The sequence below is a fragment of the Magallana gigas genome, chromosome 1 (genome assembly GCF_963853765.1).
Source record: "Magallana gigas chromosome 1, xbMagGiga1.1, whole genome shotgun sequence".
Lineage (NCBI taxonomy): Eukaryota > Metazoa > Mollusca > Bivalvia > Ostreida > Ostreidae > Magallana > Magallana gigas.
This window is the reverse complement of record NC_088853.1, coordinates 20084389-20106981: the sequence shown is the minus strand read 5'-3', so window position 1 is coordinate 20106981 and position 22593 is coordinate 20084389. Positions and strand designations below refer to the sequence as shown.

At 36.3% G+C, this 22593-nt stretch overlaps 2 protein-coding genes across 3 annotated transcripts in view; one reads left to right on the top strand and one right to left on the bottom strand.

The window, feature by feature from the left end:
• Window positions 1-108: 108 nt before the first annotated feature.
• Window positions 109-8757, top strand: LOC117685057 (GA-binding protein subunit beta-1). Its single transcript, XM_034459255.2, is given in 14 exon segments — window positions 109-251; window positions 1374-1591; window positions 2220-2384; window positions 2604-2784; window positions 2787-2800; window positions 3272-3370; window positions 3675-3749; window positions 3972-4089; window positions 4524-4607; window positions 5064-5186; window positions 5622-5827; window positions 6567-6684; window positions 7072-7169; window positions 7859-8757. Coding segments are annotated over 13 exon segments (1578 nt in total). The 5' UTR covers window positions 109-251; window positions 1374-1450; the 3' UTR covers window positions 8015-8757.
• Window positions 8758-8935: 178 nt separating this feature from the next.
• Window positions 8936-22593, bottom strand: part of LOC117687545 (carnitine O-palmitoyltransferase 1, liver isoform) — a 29216-nt gene continuing 15558 nt past the window's right edge. Inside the window, exons 10-17 of one of the 2 annotated variants that reach the window (XM_066087870.1) lie at window positions 22204-22285; window positions 19810-20009; window positions 19404-19557; window positions 19159-19230; window positions 15061-15221; window positions 14596-14752; window positions 13310-13426; window positions 8936-12887 (exon numbers count right to left, since the gene is read on the bottom strand). In XM_066087870.1, the coding sequence (XP_065943942.1) occupies window positions 12696-12887; window positions 13310-13426; window positions 14596-14752; window positions 15061-15221; window positions 19159-19230; window positions 19404-19557; window positions 19810-20009; window positions 22204-22285 (1135 nt within the window). In that variant the 3' untranslated portion in view covers window positions 8936-12695. The remainder of the gene's footprint in view (window positions 12888-13309; window positions 13427-14595; window positions 14753-15060; window positions 15222-19158; window positions 19231-19403; window positions 19558-19809; window positions 20010-22203; window positions 22286-22593) is intronic. The other variant, XM_034464273.2, reaches the window with a different exon arrangement.

Sequence of the window (22593 nt, the reverse complement as noted above, 5' to 3'; positions counted from 1 at the left end):
TGCACAAACAAAATAGTTCAAAATAATGAATATTTTATCTAACATGAATATTTGTCTTGTCATGACTACTCACAAAAAGTTAAGGTTTCAGAAATAGTGCTTAATTTCTTGTATTAATTCACAATTTTTGAAATAAACTGTACCATTGTGCGTATGAATATTTTGCTCTGCAAAGAACTCCATTACAGGGACTACTTCCGGTTTTTTAGCCTGAATCTGGAAAATTTGAACTTATTTAAATCAACAAGAAGGTAACTTTTTTACGTTTGGAATGCTAAAATCAAGAAAATATCAATATGGTTTCTATACTAAATCCCACTTGAAACGGAAGTTAACAGAAAAATTTGTCTTCCGTTTCATGCACATGTTACTTCCGTTCCCGCTAATTTGTGTTTGGGTCGATGTGCTTTTAAGAAAGTTGAGAATCAATAATTAACACAGGAAAGCACCCAAAGAGCCAAAATGCAGTTGTCATATTGTGAATTCCATACTATGTACGACAGTAACCAGCGATTAAGTCTCATGCACTCTTGCATTTAGATTTAGAACAATAAAACTTATTTTTCTTCACGGAGCGTAGCAGCATAGAACAGTTGTAAATTATACATATAACACCTCATACCATGAGTACTAGGAGAACTGGGAAGTTGTTACCCTTTTAAGAACTACACCTGGCCTTAGTCCTGCAGCTATCCTTGATCCAGGCCTGCGATACACTGTCCACAGACTACTGCTCTCAAACTTCAATTCCAAAGTAATAATGTATAAATATATGAAGTGATTAAAAAGAAGGTAGACAGACAAAACATGGAAATGTACATTACGAATCATTGTAACATATTAAGAGAGAAATGAATAATGACAGACAAGACAGGGATTTGAACCCAGGCCCTCTGAATCTCTTGACAGGTGCTCTATTCACTGAGCTATGTGGTGCCAGCATTGGAACCGGTCTGACCATCATATTCCTCCTACCCCCTTAAATGATTTTCACCCTCGAAAATCGGCGTCAGCTAGGTTTTCCCCCGTCAGTTCGGGCGGCGCAACAAATGAAACATTAGATATAGGAGAAAAGAAAATAACAGTCAGTACGTCACCAACTTTCTTCAAGTCAGTACTCAAGTCGAGTTTTGACCTCAAACTACTTTTCCTTTAAGGATTTGAGTTGAAGACTGCATTGAGTGATTTGAAAATATTGGTGACAACGTAAAGGTTTGAATCTCTAGTCAGGTGCTTTACGGGGGCACTGATATTCAAACCACGGTCTGACCTCAAGATTGTAATGGGCTTTTTTTTTTAACTAGACAGGATCTAATCATGCCAGTAATTACATCACATCGAGATTATAATGAGCTTTTTTTTTTCTTAATTAGACAGGATCTAATCTGTGCCTCTGATGTCCATCTTGATCTGATCACTTCTTGATGTTGACACAGAGACTTGCTTGCCGATGTCGGCGTCACTAACAGAGGAGGGTCTGGACCCCGGGTTAGTGATATCTACCGTAGAGGAACAGATCATCGAGGATCAACAGGCCGCTAAGGAAATCATACTCTGTCCAGAAATACAGTTTGTCCAACAGAAGTCTCAGGTATTGGAATATGGACGTGTCCATGTTAATATTCATAACATGAAAAAATATTAAAAGCTTATTGATGTGAAGGCAAAGAAGTTATTTAGTTGGCTTAAGATTATTTAACATGTATCTGTGTCATCACTGTTCTGCCAGGTATAGGAATGTATTTCTAGTCATAAGCTCTATCCCTGAGCAATTCAGCCCCATGTGCATGTTCAATAAAGCCCAAACTGTTGCAGTAATACATTAACATAAACTATGATTAAGTTTGTCAGCACATTCGAGTCCAGTGTTTGAGAATCTAGATTTTCTAAGGTAATAATTTGAATACCTCTAGACTCTAGTGAAACCTATTAGATGTGCCAAATGATTTTTGCATATATATATTTGTTTTAGCTCCATTCATAAAAAAGAGTGGTCCCCCTTGGATTGTGATGATTGAATGTTATGTGTTTCATATTTGTCGTTCTTTGATCATTTTAGAAGATTTCTTTATCATAGATAAAAAAGAGAATAGAGTACATTCTACCTTTGATTGTGATAATTGAATAACTGTTTCATATCTGTACATCTTTGAATTCATCATGTTTGAATTGAGAAGGTCCAATCCTATGCTAAATATTTCTTTATCCTATCATTACAGCCTGCCAAAGAGAAGGACATTGTTATCTTCCCAAAGTCACGGCAGTACTACGCCAAGATGTCATTGGTTGATCTGGGAAAGAGGCTCCTGGAGGCGGCCAAGAGGGGAGAGACGGATGACGTCCGTACACTTATGTCTAATGGTGCTCCATTCACAACAGACTGGGTACTTAACATGATCGTAAAAACTCTTGACAATTAATATGTTTAATCGATTAATTACCTTCCTCTGAATGTTACAGGATCTTTAAAATTAAGATAATCATGAACACTTATAACTAATAAGGAGAAAAGTGTAATTTGATTTCCTGAAATGAATTACTTGTAAACTGTTCACTTTATGTTTTGGCTCAGTAATTGTAAAACCCTGTCTCTGTGTTTTCAGTTAGGCACCTCCCCACTACATTTTGCGGCCCAGTTTGGTCACCTAGAGACCGCCGAGGTTCTCCTAAGGGCGGGGATCAGTAGGGACGCCCGGACAAAGGTTGACAGGACGCCCCTCCATGTGGCCTCCCAGGAAGGTCACTCCGACATTGTGGATCTACTGGTCCAGCACGCGGCGGATGTGATGCCAAAGACATGGTCAGTGGATGGATAATCCTTTGTTAATCCACAATAGTGGATAATCATTTGTTAATCTACAATAGTGGATAATCATTTGTTAATCTACAATAGTGGATAATCATTTGTTAATTTACAATAGCGGATAATGCTATGTAAACCATCACTGAATTAATTCTTTGTTTATCTACAATAGAGTTGAATCTAAAGAAACCATTCAGAAATTATATAATACCGAGTTAGGATAAAACAAAATCAATATCATCTTCAGGCACTGCATATCAGGTCAATTCTACTGTATAGGCAATTTTATTGCCAAATATATTGAAAGGAAGAATGAAAGTCAAGGTTTTTAAGTTAAAAGTTTCAATTAAATGATTTTAAATTTTGCAAATAGAAATAAAAATCTGATTTAGGAATGCTTATGCTTGTCATAGGTTATTTTTAGATGACTGGTCATAGATTTGTCATACTCTGTATTTTTTAATGCAGCTTAAGATGACCCCCTTACATTGGGCCACAGAAAAGGGACACGCCCACGTTATGGAGGCCCTGATCAAGCATGGAGCAGATACGACATGTGAAAACAAGGTAGGGGTAGTGAGGAGATAGTAAATGTTTCAGAAAATTGATTTAAAGTATCCCATACACAGCATCAGGTGAAGTGCTCTTTCTGTGATTGATTTAATTGCCATATTGAAAAGGGGTTTAACTCAATATCTCTTTTTTAATAAAAATGATCTGAATCGTGTAACTCCATGACTAAGAGCAAATTTGTGAATTTGAGGCATAAAAACTGAGTGAAAAGGAAACTGATACCTTTAATTACATGTAGATTGAAATGCATATTCATAATGAATGCAAAGTGTGAATAACGATTGCTTTATTCTTAAAGTTTGACAGAACTCCATTGGATATTGCCATTGGAAATGGCCGAGCGGACCTCGTACAAATATTACAGCTAGCTCAGGTACTGTGCTTCTCTTCAAAACACACTATGATTACGTCATCTTTAAACTATTGTTTGCATTTTCCCAAAATAAGATATATTTGTTGACAATCTGAGCATAATTTTTTCGCTGATATTCGGTTAATTGGATTTGCAATTCTCATTGTCTATTGAATTTTATGCTACTTTTGAAAAAAAATAAAGTCATATCATCATGATATTGTAAACTGTTCATTTTAACAGCACACACATATAGGCAGTATGGGAGATGATGAGACCGTCACGATAGAAACCACAGAGGTGGATCCAGAAAATATTGAGGAGACGGTGACAGTGTCTTCAGACCTGGATGGCAAACAGGGTGAGATAGGGGTGGTGTGTTATTTAAATGAGGGGGGGGGGGGGGGGGTAGGAGGTGCTTGGGGGCAAAATTTAAGAGCCCTTTAAAGAAACGGAGAATATGATGGTGCCATTACTGGTACATGTATATGAAGTAATTAATATGAGGGAATTACTGGAAAGATAAAGGGGTATCCTTGAATTGGGGCAGAATAAAAGACCGAGGGAGAGCAGGGTGAATAGTTGGTCAAATTTGGCACTGTCCAATAAAGAATATTAAAGACACTGATTTACATATATCTAAAGAAAACATAAAAAAAAACTTTGATAGAGAGGAATTTATTTTAAATGGATACTGTGGGAGAAAGGTCTTTTTCCTAAAGAAAAAAATGTCGACCAAAGGAAAAAACAACATTGAATGTATTTGTATTTGACTGTTATTTGTGATTGTTATAGACAGCCAGGATCAGACGAACTCCTCCGTGCTGGCTACCCTAGCAGCTCTGGCTGAAGCCACAGCCCCAAACACCAGCACACAGGGTATGCTCAGTAAGGCCAAGAAATAAATGATAAATTTCTCAGGCACTGCTGCTTTGAGAATTTTTTATTGCAATTTTGTTAAAGGGACATAACTCAATTTTTCATGAATAAGCAAATAAAAAATGCTGAGGTTTTCCCCATCTTTTAATTTTCCAGTACTGGTATATTAGATGAAATAAAATATCAGCAGTATATGATTAAATATTTTGGCTTGAGAATATAAAGAAGTATATTGTTTAGACCTTACACATCATTTCTGATTGTATTGCTTTTCCACTACATCAGTTATTCATCACCAGCATCCTTTTTTAAAAAGTTCTTTCATGCATTGACTTGTAAGAAAACTTGGGAAAACAATGCAGAGAACAAATCAACTAACCTTTTAAAAGATAATTTAGAAACTATTTGAATGAGTACTATACTGACCTGTATGCGTATTTTCCGTTTTACTTCCAGTGACGACGGCGAACACTGATGCGATGTCATGGTTGGAGAGTCAGGGAATCACCATGATAACCACCACAGAGGGCGGTATCATCTCCTCTGCGATGGAGAGTGGCCAATCAATAGCCCTCACTGGTGCGTTGCATTGACCTTTAGTGTCTGTTATTGTATACATCTTGCATTTTGTATGCTGTTTAGAGGGGTTTTGGTGTAAAGTGGCCTCTGCAGATTATGTACATGTTCATTGCTAAATGTTTTGAATTCATGTACAAGAATAGGTACTTTCAGAATTATGCTAACCAACTTGTTAAAAAATAAATTTCTGCCAAATATTGTACATGTATGCCACTTATGATGCATTTATAGTAACCTGAATTTCCTCTTACCAAATATTTAAGTGTCCAACTGTATATCAATGCACCATATTGTCAGTAAAATCTGAATTACCTTTTTTAAAAACTCTTAAGAAAATCACCATGACCCTTTTCTCTTAATGAAAGAAACCCATCAAACTGTACATCTTTGAATTCTTTAATTGATAAACATAACCTGACTTTCCTTTTCATGCAGAGGCTGGTAAGATTGCGCTGACCAACATCATCAAACAGCAGGGTCTGTCAGCGGGGACGCTGATCTCCCAGGACGGGGTGCTAACGGAGGACGGGATAGTGACCGAGGACGACACCGTGGTCACCCAGGAGACGTCGATCCTCGGGGCGGGGGATGTGATGGAGGGGGACGTGGAACAGGGACTTGTGGAAGAGGATGAAGGACAGGTAAATAAAGGGGGGCATACAGAGTTGCGTTCTTCTGTATGGAAAGGAATGGGTGGTGTGGATGGAGGGACAGGCAAGGGGGGAGGAGGAAGTGAGAGAGGGAGAATGAAGGTCAGGTTATTAGAAGGGAGGGGGGCATACAGAGTTGTGTCCCTTTGTGAGGAAGGGAAAGGGTGGTGTTGGTGGAGGGACAGGCAAGGAGGAAATGAGAGAGAGAGAATGAAGGACAGGTAATTAGAAGGGAGGGGGGCATACAGAGTTGTTTTCCTTAGTGAGGAAGGGAAAGGGAGGGATTTGATGGAGAGACAGGTTAGAGGAGGGTGGCATTGATTTATGGACCGATAAAGGGGCTTGGTACAGGTGGTGATGGATGATGTAGAGAAAGGTTAGGGGGGAGGAGAGGATGATAGAGAGGTGGAACAGGGAATTGTAGGGAGAAAGAGAGAAAGGTAACTGGGGGAAGGGGTCATACAGAGTTGTTTCCCTTGTGGAATGTAAAAGGTGGAAATCATACAGACTTGTGTTCTCTCAAGTGCATGAAGTTTAATTTTGGTAAAAAGGGGGGGGGGGGGTGTAAGACAAAAGACAATTACTGTTTATTACATGTAATACTAATATCATAACAGAAATGCGTGGTTCAAGATGATACTTTTAAGAAAAACACAAATGCAGGAATGTACTCAATTATTACAGAAAACAGAAATGATCACAATTACAATGTATTTTATTTATTCCACAGAAGGTCATTACAATTGTGGCAGCCACAGGACTTGACCAGGACCAGGAGGGGCTGGGAGAGGTCATGACCTCTGAAGGCATCGTAATGGGGGCAGGGGACGCCTCTGATGAACAGCTGGGTAAGAGTTGAATATGTTGTTTTGTGTTGTCATTGAATTCTTGAATAAATATCAAATATAATTGTGTCAGTGATAACGCTCCTGGGCCATAGAAGTAAAACGGCTTTACTTTTTCCTTAGGAAATGGGTATGAGATTTTTTTGCAAGGGAGGGGACATCTACTCTTTTATGACATGAGCTAGTACGATCAAACAGACAGAAGGTCTTTTTCATTGATAGGTCTTTGTCACACCCTTTTTGCATTAATAGTAAAATTGAATGAATTGGAGAGATGTTTCAAAATGAAAGCTAGAATTTTTAACTCGGCATGCACATACTTTTACCTGAGAATTTTCTGTGTTTCATGTTCTCAAATTTGTTTGGAATCATTTGATTTGAATTCCTTAGATTCGACTGATGAGCCCCCAATGAAAAAGATGAAGGCTGAAGCTATAGAGGAAGATACCAGCATATATACCAATCCCATAGAGAAAGACAATGAAGAGGTATGTGTATACAATAATTTTTATATTCAGAACACTGGTTAATTCTTTATTTTATGCAAATACTTAATTCTGCATTATAACCAAATCGTGAGTACAGTATAAAAAATCAAGAACAGCATAGTTTTACTATAGTTTTATTTACTGAACATATGTCCAAAAACTAAAAGCGACATTTTAAAATGTGCAAGATTTGCTTCTCGCAATTTTATGTGTATATTAATAATTCCTCACACTTAATTGAAAATCTACAGTATGATATTGGCTTGATTCACAGTATGCTAGATTGAATGTTCTGTGGTTTTCCTGTTCTTTGGATTATGGACGTATTTCTAACTAAGGTCCATAGAAAAATACAGTGAAAATTATAAAAATTAACAGGATTTGTACATGTAGACTTTTCAAATATTTAAAAAGCTCCTTTTTATAGATGAAATGATAAAAAGTTTACAGTAAAACATGGTAATAGCGAACACACATATAATGAATTGATGCTTACAGTGAAGTGATTTTCATTTATTGAGACTTTATTACATGTTGTAAACTTCACCAATACAACGAATTACATTTATAATGAAGTAATATCCCCCGTCCCTGGCACTTCCTTATAAGCGTGTTTTACTGTATCTGTTGTTTGATTAGTTAAGGATGAAATGATCTAAGGTTTATCTTTTATTTGATCTTTTTAAAAGGAGGTGGACCTGGACAAGGAGAGTCTGCGTCGGCAGTTGGAGGAGATGCAGCGACAGGCGGAGGAGTACAAGCTCCAGCTACAGCAGAAGGAGGAGGAGGCGGCCGCGTACAAAAAGAAGCTTGACGAGAGCATCATCACCACCGAGGAGACGTAGGGGTCGGAGATCAAAGACATCTGTGGGGGGCGTGACCTCGCAGGAAGGCACTGACTCTTGTGTTTTGTGTGTGTTTATGTCAAGCCGTTGCTTAGATGTAAGAAGACTTTGGTATGGATAAAACATGAGGGTGAATTGGACAAGGTTAAGAGAGAAAAGAAACTGCCAGCAGTGATGTATTTTGATTTTGAATTACAGCATATTTACAGTTTAATTAGAAAGTGACCCAATGGTAACAATGTTGTTAGGGTATTGGAATCGCTTTGTGAACAGCGAGTGTAATTATCTCTGTTGGACACTGTATTTAATTATTTTTAACTTGATATGAATAAGTGGTTTCAGGTTGAAATGATCTCATCCTTGATTGGTCAGAATTTACATACAGATTTGAGATACATGTATTTAGGGTAGAGATATACAATTTTGAGATGTTTGTAATAAGTAATGTCTTGAGAAGTGTTCAGATCTGAATAAATATTGCACATTCATCTTGACATTGAACCAATCAGTCAAGGAGTTTTATCTACTGTGCCTGTATTTAAGTAGTTCATTATTTGTGTCTTCAATCATTGCAACGTTACCATATTTTTTTTTACTCAGTTTTCATATGTATTCTAATATCATGTTGAATTCATCAGAAATTTCATATGACATGTCTTTAATTTGTACCAATATTCCAAAATTGTTCTTGAACAATGCAAAGACTTTGTTTTTTAAAGTCAATAAAACTGATAAAAATGAAAGTAGTATTTCTAGTTTTTTGTGTGAATGGCAAGTACAAGTTGCTGAGAAAATTGACAACCTGCAAGTATGTATGCAGTGGGCTTTTAATTAAAGCATAATAAAGAAAAAGACCATTAAAAAAAATTGAATTCTTTGGACATCACTGGGAAAAAGAAAATACAACAGGAATTGCCTGAGAAGTCTTTTTAGGAATTTTATTCAAGTTCACTGACAAATTGACAACACAGATATGCAAGATAAGAGAAAAAGACATGATTATCAAAAGTCTTAAACTGCACAATTTCTTTGTTTTGGTATGTTCTATACTGTCACCTGCTTGATATAATATTACATATAGAGACAGACATAATTTTGGTCAAGACATTAAATCTTACTTGAATAATGCTTTTTGGTCATAAAAATGATAATAAATCACTGACAAAATATTCTCATTTCTGATATGAGGTATTTCCTACAGTATATTGTAATGCTTTTAGTATTAACAAAATATATACTGTGGAATCATCAATTTTCATGGGGGCCAATTTTCGTGGATTGCTGAAATTTTATAGGTTCGTGCATGGGGACGTAATTTCGTGTATTTTCTTATACCTACAAAACGAAATATGACTTTATAACCCTAATATATTATTCGTGGAGGATGTTTATTCGTGGATGAGAGGTACCCACGAAATCCACGAAAATTGAGCCACCACGAAATCTAAAGATTCCACAGTAGTGATTGCATGCATGAAATTAAAGGAGGGTGGTTTTGATGGGTATCTTATTTTTACAAAAACCAAGGGCGATGGCAAATGATAAATTTCAGGAAAATGTACAAATTCCAAACAAGCCATAATATCCATTGGCAAGTATTATATTTAGCCCACTTATGCACTAGTGAGAGCCAATTAAATTATAAACTGGAGAGAAAAAATGTCAACATATTACTAGTAATACATGTACAGTTATATAAAATATACATGTATCCATGTGTATCAACAGAGAAGAGTTCAATTTTGCAATGTTTAAGAAATTGAAACCATACTCTGTGAAACAGTAACCAAATACATATAATGACCTAATTAATAACTGTGATGACATATCCTGATTATATCATAATGAGATTTTCCTCCTTAAAATACTTTACAAACTCAACAATGACAATGAATATTAATCAAAAAAACTAAGATACCAGTAATCTACTCTAAAAATTGTGCACCAAGTTTTAATATATTAGGCAAGGTAATAAAATGCTGACTACATTGATTGTTTTCCATATTCCATGACATATCTGAATTTTAAATTTATAAAAATGTTAAAATGGTTAAAAAAGACTTTTGACTGACTTAACAAATGTTAATTGCACTTCTAGGTTACTTAAATTCACAGATACAGTGAACTTTCTAACAATTGTATAAATATAATGTTATAATTTCATGAAAGAATTAATCACTTCATTATTAAATCTTACTTTGAAAAAGTCACAAAGGTAAACAACAGAATATAACTGTTGTCTTTATACAAATATCAGTGGGATTTTTTTCTCGTAAAACACAAGCATTAAACCTCCTACATAAAAATCTTTTAACAGAATTCTTTGGAGAATTGAGACAGGGATATCATTTGCATTCCATGTTGCTAAATAAAAATTACATGTACCAAATACTTGAAAAAAAACCCAGGTAAATTATCAATAGCAAAAACAAATTACTGTAAACCGACTTTTGTTAGGGTGCAATAATATATACCGTACAGTATATGAAGAAATTTACGCAATTATCTAATTTTCCCTTTTTTGCAATTTTTTCCAAATCGCAAAATATTTTATATGCAGAATTCATATCCTGTAATTTTTTCTATAAGAAACTTTTAAAATCGCTAAAAATGACTGATGCAAATCGAAAATGCTACATATTTTACCCATTTTTCGCAAATTTTATGACACGTGAAAAAAAAAAGGATATATAAAGTATATTTGTGAAAATCATGAGAGCCTCTTCAACATGTACATTTCTCACTACAAACTAGGCTCTGCCATATGGGTGTAGTATCAGAACGAGTTTGATAGTTTATCTCCAGTACAGCCCGAAATAAAGATGCCACAAATAAAAGTTGGTTTACAGTAAGAGCCCTATTTACCGGTAGTATTCCACTTTGTTTCTTTTGTATAAATGTAAAATATATCATGAGGTCCCTTTATAATATATAATGTGCAAATGTTCCTGATAATCAAACTATTATCATTTAGTTGTAAATACTAAGCAATGGACAACGTCACAATGTTAAATGATTAGTAATAATTATTACAGATAAACTTTATAGCTTAATGTACAAGCACATGGATGGATTATCTTGACTTATTTAATCTCAATATCAATATAGTGAGTGTAATCCCTGTTCATCAATTTCTAGTTTTGTGACATTGATTATAAGGTTATTCAAACTGTAAAAAAAAAGCATGCCTCAAAGATGTAACTGTCTACTAGTAAATTGCATTGAAAAAATAAATGTCAAAAGAAAGTCGACAGATGAAGAAAAACCACGATTAAACAACACAATATCACTAGAGCTCATATTAGTTCACAAAATAGACAGGCAAACACATTATTCAAAATGAAGGAAAATCAATGATTCAGGACTATCAACAGACAAACCCTTGAAAAGATGTGACTACAATAAAAAAATATTATAATCATATTATATCATAATCAAAATTAAAATACATGATAAAACATGTAATAAAATAATCACAGGTAAGAAAGACCAAAAAAAAAAAATGGAATACTTTGGACATCACTGGGAAGAAATATCACATAGGGTGAACCAGACAAATAAACTGGTACACACACAATAAAAATGTATCGTACGACTCTAATAAAAATCTGTCTAATAAGAGGATATTTTAAAAATTATTTTATACCACCTTTGTTTTACACTAATCAAACCCTAGACCGATATAATTTGGTTCTTTTACTAACTTGCTATCTATAGTTACAATGTTGGAGACTTCTACTCTCAATATTTGAAGAACTCATGGGATAAAATTTTGTAGAATAAGGATTTATGAAATAATAATAAAAATCAAAAAAATACTGCAATGTATGAAATAGAGTTATACATCTATAATATTTAAAATAAAAAAAAAGAGAGAAATACATGTACATGCACAAAGTACTACAAGAAGCTCGGATCTTTCTTAATTCTGGGATTTTTTCATCAGTTTGTTAAAATTACAATGAAAGTTATTTTGTTTCTGATTCATAATTAGTTTAAGATACAAAACAATAAAATAATAATGTTTCCGGACTAAAAAGTAACATACAAATCTAAAAAGTTGAAATAATCAAAATATGAATTGGAAGATGAAATGAAAAATTGAATGTTTTAGTTCTGCCCTATTTTTTTCCTTCCAACAAATTGGTTCTCTGATGACTAAAGAAAACAAAATTCATTTATAGTGCATTGAATATATACATGTAAAAAAGACACATTCATTCCATGAGCATTGTAAGTGTAAACACATATTACATGTACTTGAAGGAGATGGTACTGGTCAAATTCTTCAGAAACCAATTTAACAAATACTGCATATACATACGATATGTCTTGATATCAACCAACTAAAAAGATTGATTTGTGTATCTAAGAAATAGAAGTGAAACATTTTCAGTAATGAATACATAAACTTTGTAAGACTGATATCAAATATTTCAAGATATTGATATCAAGAATATCCAATCTGTTGACTATTAACCTATCAAAAGATTTTTTTTTCATCATGAGCATTATAAGTATTCACATACACGTATGCATCTAAAAAAAAAAAATTGGGGGTCAAGTCCTTCAGTAAAACAAACACATTTATACAAGTATTGATATCACCAACCACTGACAAAATTGTCCAATAACTTCCTAACTATCTTTCAGTTATATATATCCTAAGATTCCCTTGGCATCAATCTTTGCTGAACAACTCCTTCAGTTCTACAAACGTCTCGAACAGCTGGTCCATGAATTTGACCGAGTCCGTTCCCGGGGTGGATCTCTTGGAGGACACATGGAAGAAGACCTTGTGGTCCCCAGGAATCATGTAGGACACCCCATAGCCGTCGTCAGAAACTGGGCCAAAACCACCCCCTGGGCAGAGCTAAAATAGAAAAAAAAGGTTTGTGTACAAATTAGCTATTATAATTATATAAAGTGGTGATAAGTAAATGAACAAAGCCCCTTCCCCTTGCCCCAAAAAATGAAACAAAACCATGATATTTTCATTCAGTATGTACATGATTATAATTCACATTAATTTGTTACTGAATTGACTTACATGTATATGACATTGCATTAGTAACTACATGTAGTACATGTACTTTGCAGCTTTTACAGATCATGCACACCTGCAGGCACATGTATTTAATGTTCAGAACTTCCATGCAATCATATCTATTGATGAGCCCATAATATACTTTTGTTGCTGATATCTATATGCTGATGATGATAATGCAACATGTTTGTTGCTAAGAACATGACATTCAGACAGAGACATGTTGCTTGTATGCAACCATGACTTACAGCATGCCTATACTGGGGCAGGTTGCAGTCAGGAGAAGTTGCTATCTGTTGCTGAGGTTGCTGGCTGGTGGATAGAGTCCAGGGAATTGTCAGGGCTTCTTTCAGAAACTCACAATCCTGTCAACAGCAAATATTGAATATTCAATTTGATTTTAAAGTTTCTCTGTATCGTTGCAATTTATGAGTCATGTATTTTCAACTAACAGTGTGAACAAACTTTTAGACTGTTATTTACTGCAGAATAATCAGAATTTGTGGTGGTTCACTTTGCCTGATATTTATGGGTAGCCCCTTCCCCTCTCCCACAAATTTACATCCTCCACAAAAACAATTTAAAAGAGCTATATATACGGTAGTTTTTTCACTGACTAAAAATCGATGCATCTGCAAAATAAAATCCCCACAAATAGGCAAAATATCAACAAAAGGACTATGTATGATTTCAGCCTAAAATGGCCCCCTTAAATGAACATTGTCATTTTCTGTAATTCTTTGTTTTATTTGTACAAATATACATTTGAAGTTTTTTCAAAATTTTCATTTTGATTTTAGTGCCCACAATTTAAAAATATGACATCATAAAGTTAACCTTTTCCCGCCATTTTCTCATTTTTAGCATAAAACGGCTTGTTTTGAAGCAGTTTTCCTTAAGGAAACATAGGGCGACTGCTTAAACAAACAAAATATTTTCACCAAAGATGTATCTCTCCAATACTTGTAAGTGACAAAAAGTTCGTTCTTGTTCAAAGTGTTGCTCTATATTTCCCATTCGAAAAAAGATAAGAAAAATGTCCATTTTTGACTGATTTTGATTGAATTATAAAAATAGCGTCACTTCTGACGTCATATACTGCCAGTGAGTGCATATAAATCAAATAAATAGGTGAAAAATATATTTTATGTCAACTCTTTTATGAAATAATACAACAGATTAATGTACCTGAATCATTTTAAAAATAGCGAAAAATGGGGGCCAAATTTGACTAATATATATAGTTCTTTGCCCCAATGAATTCAAAGGATTCCATAGTATGGATGAATTGTTTTCATTGAAAATTGGATAATCATCTAATTCTCACCACACCAACATAAGAATTCCAAAAAAGGTTTAAATTTATAATGTTTTGTTTGACCAATACATAATCCTCACATTAAAACAAGTCCAATCCATGGTGTACACATTATTCACAACACAGTTACGTGTATGATCACAATGAATCATTTGAATAATGTGTTAAATATTAAAAAAATCAAATTATTGAAAAACATCAGATACAGGTACGTACATATCCCATCCCTTTGCTGATGACATACAGAGCAAACAGGTGTCTGTCAATGCCCTGCCCACTCATGGCGTCGCGGTATGCGTCCTGATGTCGGTTACAGGCGCGGCGTAAAAGGTTGATCGTGGTTGCCTTCGGTACAGACTTGTCCAAAAATGCCCTGTTAAAAATATCACTCAAATGTCACTATTGAATGAAAAACATGAATTCAATTCATTTCAAGTTGGAGCTTGTACAAATCTTTTTCAGGGGCATTAAATTGAATAGGTTTGTCAGATTTGTAAATAAAGATTGTATTTGCTGCATAAAACATCATCATTGCCAATAGTTTTACATTAGCATGATATGAACTCCATTTATTAGGAGTCAATTTTTTGTCCTAAGGCTTATTACTTAGATGTATACATGTTTCACATAACAATGTACTCAGTAAACAACTGAATAAGAAACAATAGACTGATATCTCACTTGACAAATGCGACCGAGTCGTTACTGAGAGATCTCACTGTCTCGGTCCTGCCCTGGAGATAGAGGCGAGTCATTGATGACTCATAGGTGAGCGCAAACTTCCCAGCATTCTTATAGTAGGTCAACTGGAGCGCCATCTGTATAAAGGCATCTGGACTGACCTGAAAAAAATTATTGACAGATCAGGATTATAACATATCGTTATCGTAACAAACAAGAGAGAGAGAGAAATACTGTAACTAAAAACACAGTCACATAGAATACGATAAGTAAACACATCTTGATTTAAGATTGAAAACATAGGTAATCATAGATTACTAAGCTCACCGAGACGGAGCATCACCCTTATGAGACATCACCTTCATAAGACCACCTTTATCATTTTATATGAAAATCATACTTTATGATCTTGGATATTCATGGATTCTGTTTTGACAAAATATCGTATATCATCTGATAAATTTTTTTATGATAATCATATGTTAATATGTTAATCAATACAATGATATAAAATTAAATATTGCATCATGTCATATTTCTAATATAATATATATCATATAATAAATAAATACCGTAATAAACAATAATGAGATTTGATATTGTAACGTATGATATGACATTGTATTGTGTTATACCTTATTGTATTTGATCACATAATACAATACCATAAAATATTATTACTTATTAGGTTAGTTACTGACTCACTACGGAAATATATTGGGTTGATCAATCTCATAGATGGCGAGGCGAAGCCGAGCCGTCTATGAGATTGATCAACCCAATATATTTCCGTAGTGAGTCAGTAACTAACCTAATAAGTGTTTTGTTTTTCCCGAGGACTCTCAAGCGACATATTTATTCACAAATAGCGATGATCTACGCAAAACCATGTACAAGATGCTTAACATCTCGTCCAATTTAAGTTAAAAACCCATACACACTCTTCAAAATTTTCAATCTCACCTTTCAAACACTCTTTAAAAATCTTTGCTTCGCCCATGTTTACTTACAATGTTTTGTTGCTTTCAATTTTGAATGTATTTTCCCTTTTTCTGCAGAGATTTGAGCAAATTTTGACGCTGCCATTTTTTCTGCTCCAGACAAAACAATGTGACGTCAATATTCTAAGGGCAACTACTCTAATTTTAAAGAATTTCAAAGGGCAACTACTCCAAATACTTTAAGAACTTACGGCATGCTGTTTATGTATTAAATATACTATGAAATGTCGAAATGAGTAAGCGAAGCGTCGGCCAATGACGGCCATATTGCCTAATATTATTTTTCACCGAACAAATATAGAGATATATGAGGCAATCACGTGCTATGTTTAAACCAATGAAAGTGTGACATTTCAGTCCTAGGGAAAACAAAATACAATATAGTATCATATTACAATATCATATTACATAATACATCATAACACTGAAACATGATATTATATTGTATAATATAGAATGATATAATTGTATTGAATGACACTGAAACATATTTGATACATTACATGATATTATATCATATAATACAATATAATTTGATTCCAACATTGTATCTTATCAAATGATACAATATTATGTGATATGGTAAAATATTATAAAATACATTATTATATTATACATATTGCATCATATGACACAATAAAATATATTACAATATCATATAATACAATTTCATGTGATATGATAATATATCATATAAACCAATATCATATCATACAATATTGTATGATACAATATTATATAATATTACAATATCATATAATACAATTTCATGTGATATAATTCTATATTACTGAAACCAATATCATATTATACAATATTGTATGATACAATATTATAGAATATACAATATTGTATCATAGGATACAATATAATATTTGCAATATCTTATGTAATTGTATCATGTGATAAAATAATAAATTAAAAATACAATATAATATTATACAATATTGTATCATAATATACAATACTATACATAACAATATCATGATACATAATCATATCATAAAATATCAAAAAAATTGATACAATATCATATCGTATCGTATAACTTTTTATAATATAACATATGATATCTAATGTATCATATCAAACAATATTGTTTCATATCATACAATACTTTATCATAGGAATCATGTTATATCATTTATCAACAAACACATCTATCTATCGAGCTGGTTTGAGTGAGGTAGGAGATTTCTTTAGCATCCTTGATAATGGAGATCAGGCTCTGCTTCTGAAGCAACCTCTGCAATTTATTTATAATAAAGTTAAATCAACTATGCAAGCTATCATCTATAAAACATGTGACCTGTTCCAAAAAACTAAACCTCATCCAGCATCCGAAACCTATGGCTCAGATTCAGCATTCAAGCCCATCAGGTGCATTTGTATCATAAGACGCATCATCCATGCAATTTTGGTGAAGTTTGGACCAGTAATAACTAAGATATCATCATCAGAGGGCACTAGCAATTAAAACCTTAACTTCCTCCAGCATCCGCAAACAATGGCTCAGATTCAGCATCCATGCCTGTCAGGTGCATCTGTATCATAAGACACACCATCCATTCAAGTTTGGTGAAGTTAGGACCAGTAATAACTAAGGTTTATTTTTTAGCATCCTTGATAATGGAGATCAAGCTCTGCATCTGAAGCTACCTCTGCGATTCATTCATATTACAGTTAAATCAACTATGCAAGTTTGAAATAGTACTATCATCTATTAAACATGTGACCTGTTCCTAAAAACTTAACTTTATCCAGCATCCGAAACCAGACTATGCATTCAAGCCTGTCAGGTGCATCAGTATCATAAGACACACCATCCATGGAAGTCTGGTGAAGTAAGGACAAGTAATAACTAAGATATCATCATCAGAGGGCACCTGTTTCAAAAACTTTATCTAACCAGCTCTTAAAACCTTAACCTCCTCCAGCATCCGAAACCTATTGCTCAGATTCAGCATTCAAGCTTGTCAGGTGCATCAGTATCATAAGACGCACCATCCATACAAGTTTGGTGAAGTTAGGACCAGTAGTAACTAAGATATAATCATCAGAGGGCACCTGCAACAAAAACTTAACCAGCTCTAAAAACCTTAACCTCTTCCAGCATCCGAAACCTATTCCTCAGATTCAGCATTCAAGCTTGTCAGGTGCATCAGTATCATAAGACGCACCATCCATACAAGTTTGGTGAAGTTAGGACCAGTAGTAACTAAGATTAATCATCAGAGGGCACCTGCAACAAAAACTTTAACCAGCTCTAAAAACCTTAACCTCTTCCAGCATCCGAAACCTATTGCTCAGATTCAGCATTCAAGCTTGTCAGGTGCATCAGTATCATAAGACGCACCATCCATACAAGTTTGGTGAAGTTAGGACCAGTAGTAACTAAGATTAATCATCAGAGGGCACCTGCAACAAAAACTTTAACCAGCTCTAAAAACCTTAACCTCTTCCAGCATCCGAAACCTATTGCTCAGATTCAGCATTCAAGCTTGTCAGGTGCATCAGTATCATAAGACGCATCATCCATACAAGTTTGGTGAAGTTAGGACCAGTAGTAACTTAGATATTGCTATCAATGGGCACCCGCAACAAAAACTTTAACCTGCTCCAAAAACCTTAACCTCCTCCAGCGTCCGAAACCTATAGCTCAGATTCAGCACTCAAGCCTGTCTGCTGCATCAGTATCATAAGGCACACCATCCATGCAAGTTTGGTGAAGTACAGACCAGCAGTAACTAAGATACTGCTATCAAAGGGCACCTGCAACAAAAACTTTAACCTGGTCCAACAACCTTAACCTCCTCCAGCATCTGAAATTTAGGACCCAGATTCAGCATCCAAATCTTTCAAGTCCATAAGTAGGTCCACATGCATCATCCATGCAAGTTTGGTGAAGATAGGACAAGTAATAGCTTAGATACAGGACCTGCAACAAAAACTTTAACCAGGTCCGGACGCCGACGCCGACGCCGACGCCACCGCCAACGCCGAGGGTATAGCATAAGCTCTCCTTGACTTCGTCTCGGTGAGCTAAAAATTACTCAATAATTTTATATTCTTTTTTATGTGGATGGATAACACCTACTTTACAGGATTTCATAAACCCTTTTCCATAAACAGTCAACTCCCTTAGACAAAGGTCAAGGTCATCAGCATTCTAAAAATAACAAAAGAAGGGTCCATGAAGAATATTCTCAAATATACCAATAATAATTTGACTTTTCTTCTTGTCTTATCTGATTTCCAATAGTTGAACTTGACATAAATCCTAGTGTATATCAAATTAGCTCATCTCTCTAAGTAAACAGAAAACTGTTAGGATTAACTCACCATTTGACAGAACTTTCCAGCTTCCACTATGGCTGTTCGCAGGTCCGGAGTTATCTCCCATATATGTCTGGTGGGCAAGGACAGGATGTACTGAGAGTCCTCAGAGTCAGGGGTCAGGGACCCATCCTTCTGGAACCCACACTGGCCAAGGGCTCTGTAAGACAGTAATCATTTCTTAAAACTGATAAATAAACATAATAATATGGTAATATGCTCCATCAACATCCGATAGCATAATTTTTTTAGAGTCTTCTAGTTCTAGGCTCTAGATAATCTTCTTTTGTAATTTTCCATCTTTCTCTCAAATTCTTTACTACTTTTACTACAAGAGAGAGAAAGAGAGAGTGAGAGAGAGAATGAGAGAATGAAAGATAGAAAGAGAGAGAATCTCAAAGAGATGACTTACTCTGCAGTATAGTTGTACTCCAACAGGTGAGCGATGATCGGGGCGTCAGCGTAGCTGTGTTCACTGTTACAGCCCATCCGTCCGTCCGGGAATGAGACCAGATTAAAACACTTGTCATACCATAGCTTGCCGTCATTCTTACACAGAAGGTACTGCCCTCTTTCTGACATTGTCTCATATATCTCTGTCTCCAAGGTCAACTAAAATAAAAAGCATCAACATCAATTTACAAATGATTAAGTTTTTATTGTTTTTCACACAAAAAATATCTCTTTTTTTTTTAAACACATAAGACAATCTTTGGCCTTCACCAATAACTTTCCTCTCTTCATTTTTTTCTATCTCTCTCCTCAATTGCGCTCTGCTTCGTTTCTGTTTTTGCTCTCTATATCTCTCTCTTTAAACTAACTAGAACAATGAGCACCTCTGTCTATGTCATATGTGGTCTTTCATTCTGTCTGTCTATATTAACACTCATCTCTCTCTTACACAGAACATGGCCTTCTCTATATCTCTCTTTCTCATCTTTACAGGGAACACAGCACCACCCCTGTCCGTATCCCTGTCTTACACAGAACATGGCCTTCTCTCTCTCTCTGATCTTTACAGGGAACGCAGCACCACCCCTGTCCATCTCCCTGTCTTACACAGAACATGGCCTTCTCTATCTCTCTTTCTCATCTTTACAGGGAACGCAGCACCACCCCTGTCCGTATCCCTGTCTTACACAGAACATGGCCTTCTCTATCTCTCTTTCTCATCTTTAAAGGGAACACAGCACCACCCCTGTCCATCTCCCTGACTTACACAGAACATGGCCTTCTCTCTCTCTCTCATCTTTACAGGGAACGCAGCACCACCCCTGTCCATCTCCCTGACTTACACAGATCTCTCTCTCTCTCTCTCTCTCTCTCTCTCTCTCTCTCTCTCTCTCTCTCTCATCTTTACAGGTAACACGACACCACCCCTGTCCATCTCCCTGACTTACACAGAACATGACTCTCTCTCTCTCTCTCTCTCTCTCTCTCTCTCTCTCTCTCTCTCATCTTTACAGGTAACACGACACCACCCCTGTCCATCTCCCTGACTTACACAGAACATGACTCTCTCTCTCTCTCTCTCTCTCTCTCTCTCTCTCTCTCTCTCTCTCTCTCTCTCTCTCTCTCATCTTTACAGGTAACACGACACCACCCCTGTCCATCTCCCTGACTTACACAGAACATGGCCTTCTCTATCATGTCCATGGTGTCCCTGTTGACCCCCTCCCTGACTTACACAGAACATGGCCTTCTCTATCATGTCCATGGTGTCCCTGTTGACCCCCTCCCTGACTTACACAGAACATGGCCTTCTCTATCATGTCCATGGTGTCCCTGTTGACCCCCTCCCTGACTTACACAGAACATGGCCTTCTCTATCATGTCCATGGTGTCCCTGTTGACCCCCTCCCTGACTTACACAGAACATGGCCTTCTCTATCATGTCCATGGTGTCCCTGTTGACCCCCTCCCTGACTTACACAGAACATGGCCTTCTCTATCATGTCCATGGTGTCCCTGTTGACCCCCTCACTGACTTACACAGAACATGGCCTTCTCTATCATATCCATGGTCTCCCTGTTGACCCCCTCCCTGACTTACACAGAACATGGCCTTCTCTATCATGTCCATGGTGTCCCTGTTGACCCCCTCCCTGACTTACACAGAACATGGCCTTCTCTATCATGTCCATGGTCTCCCTGTTGACCCCCTCACTGACTTACACAGAACATGGCCTTCTCTATCATGTCCATGGTGTCCCTGTTGACCCCCTCCCAGACTTACACAGAACATGGCCTTCTCTATCATGTCCATGGTGTCCCTGTTGACCCCCTCACTGACTTACACAGAACATGGCCTTCTCTATCATGTCCATGGTGTCCCTGTTGACCCCCTCCCTGACTTACACAGAACATGGCCTTCTCTATCATGTCCATGGTCTCCCTGTTGACCCCCTCCCTGACTTACACAGAACATGGCCTTCTCTATCATGTCCATGGTGTCCCTGTTGACCCCCTCACTGACTTACACAGAACATGGCCTTCTCTATCATGTCCATGGTCTCCCTGTTGACCCCCTCACTGATCCCAGACTTACACAGAACATGGCCTTCTCTATCATGTCCATGGTGTCCCTGTTGACCCCCTCACTGACTTACACAGAACATGGCCTTCTCTATCATGTCCATGGTCTCCCTGTTGACCCCCTCACTGATCCCAGACTTACACAGAACATGGCCTTCTCTATCATGTCCATGGTGTCCCTGTTGACCCCCTCACTGACTTACACAGAACATGGCCTTCTCTATCATGTCCATGGTCTCCCTGTTGACCCCCTCACTGATCCCAGACTTACACAGAACATGGCCTTCTCTATCATGTCCATGGTGTCCCTGTTGACCCCCTCACTGAAGTGCCTGTCCCTGATCTTACACCATCTCCCTGACTTACACAGAACATGGCCTTCTCTATCATGTCCATGGTGTCCCTGTTGACCCCCTCACTGATCCCAGACTTACACAGAACATGGCCTTCTCTATCATGTCCATGGTGTCCCTGTTGACCCCCTCACTGACTTACACAGAACATGGCCTTCTCTATCATGTCCATGGTGTCCCTGTTGACCCCCTCCCTGACTTACACAGAACATGGCCTTCTCTATCATGTCCATGGTGTCCCTGTTGACCCCCTCACTGACTTACACAGAACATGGCCTTCTCTATCATGTCCATGGTGTCCCTGTTGA